The sequence below is a fragment of the Dendropsophus ebraccatus genome, chromosome 5 (genome assembly GCF_027789765.1).
Source record: "Dendropsophus ebraccatus isolate aDenEbr1 chromosome 5, aDenEbr1.pat, whole genome shotgun sequence".
Lineage (NCBI taxonomy): Eukaryota > Metazoa > Chordata > Amphibia > Anura > Hylidae > Dendropsophus > Dendropsophus ebraccatus.
In genome coordinates, this window is record NC_091458.1 from 24,725,298 (window position 1) to 24,737,612 (window position 12,315).

Here is a 12,315-nt window from a genome sequence, read left to right on the forward strand (position 1 = left end):
AGTTTACCGAGTCCCATTATGTAACCATGAAGACAATGCTTTATTATGGGACGGCTGGAGACTGTTTTATCTCCCGTGATAGTCGCTCGGGGAGAAGTTTCAAGAATTGCGCGGCCTGATTATTGTCTGTCTCTCTCTCGGCTGTGATATAAATAGTGGGAATTCTACAGCTCCGAAGCTCTGTTTGAGTCTTTATGAAATATCTGATCTCTTCACATTACATAATCGCTTTCTTCTCTTTCTCCACCATCCGCGGTGTCTGTGTACGAGACAAACACCATCCTCCTCTCCGGCCTATCTCTTCTCTGGACGCCTTTTGTTATAAATCGTCGCCTTTTCACGCAGAGCTTATAAAATGTCTTCACTGATGCCAAAAAAGTACTTTAAGTCTTTTAAAGGGCCGGTGTCTGAGTCATCCTCACTGAGGCTTCCATTGTCGTCTATGGAACAAGCAAATTGCTACATGTATGAAGTGGAAAATCCGCATTACACTGTATTATTGAGACGTCCTGCAGTAGATTCCAGCGGGGGAGGTTTTTTTGTTTTGTTTTGTTTTTTTGATTCAGCAGATTTTCCAGAAAATTTGTAACTTTTAAAGTATGACCCAGATTTATCTTCATTTACTATGGATAACTTTTTTTGCATTGATTTATAGATTTGTTTTTTTTGCAGGATGAGTTGTATTTTACAGCAGTACATACATGTGCTTAAGGCAACTCTGTACCCACAATCTGACCCCCCCAAATCACTTGTACGTTCGGATAGCTGCTTTTAATCCAAGATCTGTCCTGGGGTCCGTTTGGCAGGTGATGCAGTTATTGTCCTAAAAAACAACTTTTAAACTTGCAGCCCTGTGTCAAACTGCGGTGGCCTAAAGTTTCTGTGCCCTAACCTTGCACCACCCCTCCGTCCCTCCTCCCCACCCTTTTAATCATTAGGAATGCCACTGGCAGGAGTTTTCCTATTTGGGTGGGTTCACACTGAGGAATTCTCAAGGAATAGTAGAGGAATTGTAGAGGAAAGTTTTCTGCTTGAAATTCCTCGCCTATTCAGCTCTGGCAGAATAGGAGCGGAATTTGAGCAGAATTAAAGCCCCATTGACTCCTATAGGATTCCTCTAGCGGAATCCGCCCAAAGAATTGACATGTCAATTCTTCAGGCGGAAAGCGGATCCGCGGCGGAATTTTCAGCACGGAAATTCTGCTGTGTGAACAAATAAGCGGAAAGCCCATTAAAGCCAATGTGCATTCACAATGTTCATTTTTTACGGGCGGAATTCCGTGCGGATTCTGCGCACATTTTGATGCTGTATCCGCCTGAAAGTCCGCGAGGATTCCTCAGTGTGAACCCACCCTTGCTCTGCAGTGAACACTGCACAGGTGCCTTAACGATCCAGCCCATGTGCCGTGTTCACACAGCTGACGAATAGACAATCAGCCTGGAGCATTCCTAATGATGAAGAGGGCGAGGAGGAGGGACGGAGAGTTTGTGCCAGCCTAATGCACAGACACTCCATGCTACGCCAGTTTGACACAGGGCTGCAATTTAAAAGTTGCTTTTAAGGACAAAAACTGCATCACCTGGTGAACGGACCCCAGGACAGATCTTGGATTAAAAGCAGCTGTCCGAAGGTACAAGTGGTTTGGGGTGGGCAGATTGTGGGTACAGAGTCACTTTAAAGGGTTTGTCTAGGAATAGGAAAACATGGCCGCCTTCTTATAGAAATAGCACCACTCTTGTCCTCAGTTTGGGTGTGGGTTTTGCAGCTCAGTTCTATTGAAGTGAATGGCGTTAAATTGTATACCACACACAACCTGAGGATAGGGGTGGCACAGTTTTGTTTTTTTTCCCTTTAATCCCTTTAACTGATCAATGTCATACAGCACAGCAAATGATTTAGCTAATAAACCCAAACAAAAATAAACTACAAACTCCTAGCTCTCAATCTGCATTATTCCTAGAGAAAGCACCACCTCCCCCTCTCCGGCCCACGCTGCATTGATTGATGAGTTGCTATTTATTTGCTCATATACATAAAGTATGCAAATATTTGTATCCGTTTTTAGGTCTCCTACGTATGATCACATCTGTCACATTCTGCCTGGTTACCTCTTCTCTCTACAGTTTTAGGACATTTTATAAATTTTTGGATGATTTTGGATTAGAGCACAGTTATAAACAGCTGTCATCTCTTCTGTTACAGCGGCCTGTTCATAACCATCCACGACAAAGGACATATTGCAAATATGCTGAATTCATGGCCTGAAGAAGATATAAAGGTATAGTACATAAGAAGCAGTATTATAGTAGTTTGTTTTATTGTCACCCCCTTTCTATATAAGCAGTTCTCAGCACCCTTCTTAAAGCCACTCGAGGGGGGTGGGGCCTATACACAGATGCGGCGACGTGGGCGCAGATATGGGGCACTGCAGCATTTGTGAGGGGAGAGACTACTAAGAAATCCTTTATACAGTAAGATATAAAGTGTCCAGATTATAAGCTTAAAGCAACTCTGTACCCACAATCTGCCCCCTCCCCCAACCGATTGTACTTTTGGATAGCTGCTTTTAATACAAGATCTCTCCTGGGGTCCGTTCAGCAGGTGATGCAGTTATTGTCCTAAAAAACAACTTTTAAACTTGCAGTCCTGTGTCAAATTGGCGTGGCCTAGAGTGTCTGTGCCCTAGGCCTTTACCGCCTCTCCGTCCCTCCTCCCCGCCCTCTTCATCATTAGGAATGCCTCTGGGCAGGATTTCTCCTATTCATCACCTGTCTGGACACTGCACATGTGCCTTAACGATCCAGCAGATGTGCAGTGTTCAGACAAGTGATGAATAGGAGAAATCCTGCCAGGGGCGTTCATGATGGTGAAGAAGGCGGGGAGAAGGGATTGTGCAAGCCCAGGGCACAGACATTCTAGGCCACAGAAATTTAACACAGGGCTGCACATTTCATATCTTACAGTAAAAAGCATTTCTTGGTGGTATCTCCCCTCAAAAGTGCATGTTATTGTTGATAGACAGTGCTGTATGGGCAGCTGTGGTGCCTCATAACTGCCCCCACATCGCCACAGTAAACTCATCGGAGTATAGGCCCCACACCCTCAACAGCCATTGGAATGGGCCAACCTAGAAGCCAAGGCCCCAACCCCTCTGATCTAGCTTTCACAGAGAGGGCGGGGGCTATGCCTCTCTAGGTCTTGTGGAGGGGCGGGGCCTAGACAGCAGTGACGTTGCGGGGGCCTAAGGTAACAATGAGGGTGGAGATATGGGGCACAATGGCCTTCAAGCCCCACCCCTACGCCACTGTCCACCAACAATAACATGCATTTTTGAGGTGAGAGGTCACAAAGAAATCCTTTATACGGTAGGATATGAAATGTCCAGAATATAAGCTTAAAGGAGAAGTCTGGCGAAAATTTTTATTCAAGTATTATATTGCCCCCTAAAAGTTGTACAAATCCCCAATATACACTTATTACTGGAAATGCTTATAAAGTGCTTTTTCCCTGCACTTACTACTGCATCAAGGCTTCACTTCCTGGATAACATGGTGATGTCACTTCCTGGATAACATGGTGATGTCACTTCCTGGATAACATGGTGATGTCACTTCCTGGATAACATGGTGATGTCACCATCCGACTCACAGAGCTGTGCGGTTGTGGCTGCTGGAGAGGGTGATGGCAGAGGGATACTCTGTGTCCCTCCAGTGCCCTGTATCCCTCAGTATCCCCCTACCATCATCCTCTCCAGCAACCACAGCCGGACAGCTCTGGGAGTCGTGACATCACCATGTTATCCAGGAAGTGAAGACTTGATGCAGTAGTAAGTGCAGGGAAAAAGGCACTTTATCAGTATTTCCTGTAATAAGTGTATATTGGTGATTTGTATAACTTTTGGTGGGCAATACAATAACTTTTTAATACTTTTAACACTTAAAATTTTTCGCTGGACTTCTCCTTTAAGAATAGTGCTGAGAACTCCTTATATGGAAAGGGGGGGGGGACAATATCACTTTAAATTCTTGTACATATTAAAGGGGTAGTGCGGCGGTAAACAATTATTCACAGAATAACACACATTACAAAGTTATACAACTTTGTAATGTATGTTATGTCTGTGAATGGCCCCCTTCCCCGTGTCCCACCACCCCCACCCGTGTACCAGGTAGTGTGGTGCGCTATATATACCTGTCACGTGCCGACTCGTCTCCAAACTTCAGTCTGCGATGTCGTCTTTGGACGGCTCGGCCGAATCCCTCCGAGCGTCCTGAGTGCCGGCCGCCCTCTTCAGCGTCATCAGATGCTCAGCCGCGATTGGCTGAGCACAGTTATGCTCAGCCAATCGCGGCTGAGCAGCCGATGACGCGGCAGAGGGCGGCCGGCACTCAGGACGCTCGGAGGGATTCGGCCGAAGACGACATCGCTGACTGAAGATCGGAGACAAGTCGGCACGTGACAGATATGTATAGCGCACCACACTTCCGGGTACACGGGTGGGGGTGGTGGGACACAGGGAAGGGGGCCATTCACAGACATAACATAAATTACAAAGTTGTATAACTTGGTAATGTGTGTTATTCTGTGAATAATTGTTTACCGCCGCACTACCCCTTTAAGCAGTATTATAGTAGTTATAATAAATAAAGGATACAGACGTGGAAGGGTGAAGATGGAAGGAGCGGGTGCGCCTGTATACAAACGTTTTGGCGCTCAGCCGTGCTTTGTCAGGTAAGCGCGGCTTCGCGCAAAAACTTTTGTATAGAGGGGCACCCGCTCCTTACATCTTACCCCTTCCATGCTGAGTACTCCACGATTCCAATAAAGATGACAATTGACCCAATGCAGTGAGTGCCTCGTCTGTATCTTTCAGTTATTATACTGTGCATTCAGCTGCAATTTGTTTTGTGCACCGCCGCAGATCCGTCTATTATCGTGGCTACACCTGCAAGTGATTGTGCTGCGCTTTCCTGCCCTGTATCCACAGTAGTGCCGGCTACCCACTGTCTCACCTATTCATAAAAAAATCCGACACGGTGTGGAGTTAGCGTAAGGACCCGTGTAAACCAGGAGACCTGCACGTTGGTACACGGGGCGATATGGCTTGATCAATTCATATTTCAACATCCTGAAGTTTTTTTTTTAAATAGGCTTAGCAGCATTAGTATCAGCCATAGGTGTGATGTGCAGCCGCTCCTCTATCTCCATGTCGGATATAGTAGTTATATTCATGTATATAGGAGCAGTATTATAGTAGTTATATTCTTGTATATAGGAGCAGTATTATAGTAGTTATTATTGTACATAGGAGCAGTATTATAGTAGTTATATTTTTGTATATAAGAGCAGTATTATAGCAGTTATATTCTTGTATTTAGGGGACAGTATTATAGTAGTTATATTCTTTTATATAGGAGCAGTATTATAGTAGTTATATTCTTGTACATAGGAGGCAGTATTATAGTAGTTATATTCTTGTATATAGGAGCAGTATTATAGTAGTTATATTCTTGTATATAGGAGGCAGTATTATAGTAGTTATATTCCTGTATATAGGAGCAGTATTATAGTAGTTATGTTCTTGTATATAGGAGCAGTATTATAGTAGTTATATTCTTGTATATAGGAGCAGTATTATAGTAGTTATATTCTTGTATATAGGAGCAGTATTATAGTAGTTATATTCTTGTATATAGGAGCAGTATTATAGTAGTTATATTCTTGTATATAGGAGCAGTATTATAGTAGTTATATTCTTGTATATAGTGACAGTATTATAGCAGCTTAGTGGGTGTTAAAATTGCCATTTTGTAAGGTCAGACGTGTTAAGAACATTTTTGCATCCCTTTCCTCACTTCATTCAACAGATAATTTGATGCTTAAGTGCATCTTGGCCTCTGGAACAAAATATCCGAATGTCATTCCCATCATGCCTCAGGATGTGTGGATTTTGTAGTAAGCTGGATAAGTGACGTAAAGGCCGACAAGAATTAAATAAGATTTCTTGCGTTTCCGAATGTTCCAAACAAAAAAAATATTTCCCCCTGAAATGTAAAGCTGCTTTAATGGCGGCTTACTGCATGGATTATTCGGAATTGTGGCTATGACGCTTTCTATTCATAAATCATATAATCCCGACACTTCACTATTGTAATGCATAAGCATGTTTTGTCAGGAGCCCCTATAAATATAATCAGTCTTACCTTCCGTATATAACTTTTTTTTTTTTTTTTTTTGTTAATACCGAGAGTGTTTAACTTGTAAAGACTTAATCCTATTAGAATAAAGGTTACAGCAAATCCAAGTGACCGTAGATATAGACGTCTGTCACAACGACAATGCTATCTAATTTATCACCATCCAGTTATAGAGCAGGAAGAACTAAGCCGACTCATATATATCTTTGTGGGTATCTATTCTGTATAACTTGTAACATGTTGATTAAAATCCCTGATCATTCTCTGATAAGGAGTCCAGTGGGCGGGGTCATTCCTTGGACTGGACTCTTTAGCATGGAAACATCAGAGATTTCAATCAATATATTACAAGTTATACTGAATCTTTTACCATAAAATATGTATATTAATCTACTTAGCTCCTTCTGCTGTATAACATGATGCTGATAGCTTGGGTAGCATTTTCATGGTGACAAGTTCCCTTTAAGAGTGAACTATTCATTAGAATAAATTTAATGCATAAAGCATTAAATGTCCTGGGCGTATGTAGACCCACATGTCATTCTGCCATTGTCATGTATAATATAGCCTGATAAACCTAGCAAACCAATATATATATTATATTATATATTCTACTCACAAAAAGTTAGGGATATATGGCTTGTGGGTGAAAATTATGGACAGTGTAAAATGTTCCCGCTCCAGTGATACTATATTATGGGGTATATAGGTAGAAGCAGCAATGGTGATTTCCTCATCTCAAACAGTTTATTTAAATAAAAGCCGCCCCGGGTAGTGGGTATACCCCAACAACATGTCACTGTCTACATAACTTGTCACGTGTCTTTGAGCATCAATTACAGTTTGACAACAACATCTCATGCTTATCTTCTTGTCTGCTGAGACATGGCACCCCCCTCTTCTTGAAGGGCGACCCTCAGGTCATTAATGTCCTGGGGTCCAGAGTTATGAGCCTCTACACAGCTACTCTGATCCCATAGGTTTTCTCTAGGATTTAATTCTTGAAAAAGTGCAGGCTGCTCCATGTGAGGTGACCTAATGATGTGACCTCCATAAGCTGGAGCATTGTCCTCCATGACAATGACATTAGGCCTGTGTTGTTCATGCTGAGGCAGAATGACTTGGTTACTAATGTTATTTAAGTATCAGCACCACCACCATTCGACACACCATCACACACAGTAAAACCACCAGCACTAGTCATACCTGACTACACTGTAACACCACCACCGCTAGACACACCTGCCTACACTGTAACACCACCACCACTAGACACACCTGCCTACACTGTAACACCACCACCACTACACACACCTGCCTACACTGTAACACCACCACCACTACACACACCTGCCTACACTGTAACACCACCACCACTAGACACACCTGCCTACACTGTAACACCACCACCACTAGACACACCTGCCTACACTGTAACACCACCACCACTACACACACCTGCCTACACTGTAACACCACCACCACTACACACACCTGCCTACACTGTAACACCACCACCACTAGACACACCTGCCTACACTGTAACACCACCACCACTAGACACACCTGCCTACACTGTAACACCACCATCACTAGACACACCTGCCTACTCTGTAACACCACCACCACTAGACACACCTGCCTACTCTGTAACACCACCACCACTAGACACACCTGCCTACTGTGTAACACCACCACCACTAGACACACCTGCCTACACTGTAACACCACCATCACTAGACACACCTGCCCTGTACACTGTAACACCACCATCACTAGACACACCTGCCCACACTGTAACACCACCACCACTAGACACACCTGCCTACTCTGTAACACCACCACCACTAGACACACCTGCCTACTGTGTAACACCACCACCACTAGACACACCTGCCTACACTGTAACACCACCACCACTAGACACACCTGCCTACACTGTAACATCACCACTAGACACACCTGCCTACTCTGTAACACCACCACCACTAGACACACCTGCCTACTCTGTAACACCACCACCACTAGACACACCTGCCTACACTGTAACACCACCATCACTAGACACACCTGCCCTGTACACTGTAACACCACCATCACTATACACACCTGCCCTGTACACTGTAACACCACCACCACTAGACACACCTGCCCACACTGTAACACCACCACTAGACACACCTGCCCACACTGTAACACCACCACTAGTCATACCTGCCCTGTACACTGTAACACCACCACTAGACATACCTGCCCACACTGTAACACCACCACTAGACATACCTGCCCACACTGTAACACCACCACTAGACACACCTGCCCACACTGTAACACCACCACTAGTCATACCTGCCCTGTACACTGTAACACCATCACTAGACACACCTGCCCACACTGTAACACCACCACTAGACACACCTGCCCACACTGTAACACCACCACTAGTCATACCTGCCCTGTACACTGTAACACCACCACTAGACATACCTGCCCACACTGTAACACCACCACTAGACATACCTGCCCACACTGTAATACCACCACTAGACATACCTGCCCACACTGTAACACCACCACTAGACACACCTGCCTACACTGTAACACTATATGTAGTCTACTATGTATACTCTTATAATCATACCATACACAGTCTACTGTGTACACTCTAAAAAAAATCTAATTAGAGCTGCAATCTGAAAATGTAATCCCATGTAGTGCACACCAGTATCCAGTATGTCAGAATCTGTGTCCGCCATTTACCGCTCCTGTTTAGTACACGTTACAGATTTCTATAATGGAATCTATCTGTATGTGTGCGGATCAGTGCTTTTCACTTGCCTCTGCGGTTTCGGCTTCATTTTGGTAATGATCCGTGATCAGCCATCTCCCCGGCTGAGCCTGGGATGTTTACTGATGCCTGGATTATGTAGTTTTATCATAGTGTCATTTTTCTTTTTGGAATTAAACTCATTATCATTCTACAAATTGCGGGATGGCAACATTGAAAAATCATTATACTTTACACAGTGCATATTTTTGTTACTGTCTGTAGCCTTATAAAACACCCAATAGCACCATGTACCCACATATATGTCCTCATAGTGTCCTGGAAGGACATTAACTAGGCAAATATATATATATATGTGTGTGTGTGTGTGATATAATAATGTCTAATATCCTTTACAGCTTACTGTATACACCCATATAATGGTACCATATGTAGTCTACAATGTAGAGTATACTCTTATAATGACATCATATAGTCTACCCTGTACCCTTTTTTGTATAGTCATATAGTATGCCAAAGAATTCCACCATATTGTATACCGCTACATATTGGACTGTAACTAGTCATTTGATGATATATGGTATATTTAATTGTTGAGTATATTATAGGATTTTTATCCAATTGTTGAATGTGTTACTTGTTATCTTTGACAGGCAATTGTGGTGACGGATGGCGAACGCATTCTTGGTCTTGGTGACCTGGGAAGTTACGGGATGGGGATCCCTGTAGGGAAGCTGGCTCTCTATACCGCCTGTGGGGGAGTCCACCCTCAGCAATGTCTACCCGTGCTGCTGGACGTCGGCACTGACAATGAGGTAAGACACCGTATACTGCCATATACATTCACGTAGTTTCATTACATCATGGGGGGAGACTTATCAAACCATGCCCAATGCCTGCACTGCTGCTCCGTCCCCCCTCCCCGCCCTCTTTATCATTAGGAATGCCCCAGGCAGGATTTTTCCTGTTCACCACTTGTCTGAACACTGCACATGTGCCGGATCGGTAAGGCCCATGTGCAGTGTTCAGACAAGTAATGATTGAGAGGAATCCTTCCTGGGGCATTTCTAATGATGAAGAGGGCGGGGAGGGGGGACACAGAGGAGGTGCAGGCCTAGGGCACAGACACTCTAGGCCACGCCAATTTGGCACAGGGCTGCAAGATTAAAAGTTGTTTTTTAGGACAATTACTGCATCACCTGCCGAACGGACCCCAGTAAAGATCTTGGATTAAAAACAACTATCTGACGGTATAAGCGTTTTGGGGGGGCAGATTGTGGGTACAGAGTCACTTTAAATATTCTCGCTTTTTATCAATGTTCAGGTTTATGAGCCAAGTCGTTCCCCTCTGCAGGACATCAGCCATTCCAATGACTGATGCCACAAACGACACGGGGTGTTAATAGTTCTCATCTGATACTGGAGGGATCGCAATCTGTTCTTCTTTATCTCTAATAGACCTGACAAAAGTGGCTCCTTAGGGCGTATTTTATGTAATTTTGTTCTGCTGCTGCCCCAATCCTAACACTTCACCACTCTAAGCCCCTCATTCCTGGCATTATTGGGGTCCTGGAGGTTGATGACAGGTGATAAAAGTGAAAAATGATAAATCCCTGGACAACCACATGGGTCCGAATTTCTTTGCTGATTTATTTCTTATAGATTTTTGTAGCAGACGCTTTGTGTTCGTTGTATAGACAGAGACAAATGATGACAGATTTTCAGTCCAGACTCTCCTAAAGCAATAGATAACTGTGTACCATGATATGACGCAGGGAAACTTGTCAATTCATTTTTGACCCTTTTCGTGGTGTAAACTTTTTGGCACTAAGATTTTCTCTCCTGTTGACGCCTTTTAAATAGAGATTTCCCATTGTTTAAAAAAAAAAAAAAAAATTAAAAACTTGCATGGTTGTATTTGATTAAAGGAGAAGGCTGGCGAAATTTTTTATTAAAGTATTGTATTGCCCCCCAAAAGTTATACAAATCACCAATATACACTTATTACGGGAAATGCTTAAAAAGTACTTTTTTCCCTGCACTTACTACTGCATCAAGGCTTCACTTCCTGGATAACATGGTGATGTCACTTCCTGGATAACATGGTGATGTCACTTCCTGGATAACATGGTGATGTCACTTCCTGGATAACATGGTGATGTCACTTCCTGGATAACATGGTGATGTCACTTCCTGGATAACATGGTGATGTCACGCCCCGACTCCCAAAGTTGTACGGACTGTGGCTGCTGGATAGGATGATGGCAGGGGGATGCTCAGTGTCCCTCCAGTGCCCTGTGTCCCTCAGTGTCCCCCTGCCATCATCCTCTCCAGCAGCCACAGCCCGCACAGCTCTGGGAGTCTGGTCCTGACATCCCCATGTTATCCAGGAAGTGACATCCCCATGTTATCCAGGAAGTGACATCCCCATGTTATCCAGGAAGTGACATCCCCATGTTATCCAGGAAGTGACATCACCATGTTATCCAGGAAGTGAAGCCCTGATGCAGTATTAAGTGCGGGGAAAAAAGCACCTTATAACCATTTCCTGTAATGAGTGTATAATGGGGATTTGTATAACTTTTTTAGGGGGCAATACAATACTTTAATAAATATTTTCGCTGGACTTCCTAATTCCTAATTTTTTCTTCTACCCCCCTGCACGCTGGCGCATATATTTACTAATTATGATTGGTGTCCTGTGGCGCGGCTTTATTCCAGTCCTACGGCACTGTTCAAATCCCGCAAGCGGTGATGTCTCTGCTCTTCTGACCCGTCTTCTTTCTCCAGGGCTATTGAAGGACAGAAGTCAGGGTCTCCAATACATCTCTGAGAGCACTCTTATAGAGATGCTTTGGACACCCTGACCTACAGCCTCCTTAGGCGACTGGCCTGCAGCTCAGGAGGCCGGAAGTCAGAGTCTCCAATGCATTTGTGTAAGAGTGCTCCCATAGAAATGTATTGGAGACCTCCACTTCCAGCATTCAATAGCCCTGGAGAAAGTAGAGGTGTCAGAGAAGCCATGACTTCCTCACCCGCAGGATTTGAATTGCGACGTACGACCGGAATGAAGCCATGATGTGGGACACCGATCAGCATTGGTCAATATATGTACCAGCCTGCAGTGTAGGGGAGGAATAAAAAAAAAAAAGTGGACACCTCCTTTAACCCTTCACAGTGGTGACCAGGTGATGTTAGTGCTGCAGATTCTGAGCACCTAGGAGCCCCTTACATTTCAGGATGCAGAATCAGACTTGGGCTGTTTTCTATTAGTACTCATTCAGGGCTTCCTTTCCCTTACTTCTCTGGCCAATCACAGCACAGCTCAT

General features: G+C 44.1%; 1 protein-coding gene across 1 annotated transcript in view; it reads left to right on the forward strand.

Moving 5' to 3' along the window:
* Positions 1-12,315, forward strand: part of ME3 (malic enzyme 3) — a 128,537-nt gene that overhangs the window by 75,891 nt on the left and 40,331 nt on the right. The window contains exons 5-6 of the mRNA XM_069969674.1: positions 2,204-2,279; positions 9,640-9,801. Of these exons, the coding sequence (XP_069825775.1) occupies positions 2,204-2,279; positions 9,640-9,801 (238 nt within the window). The remainder of the gene's footprint in view (positions 1-2,203; positions 2,280-9,639; positions 9,802-12,315) is intronic.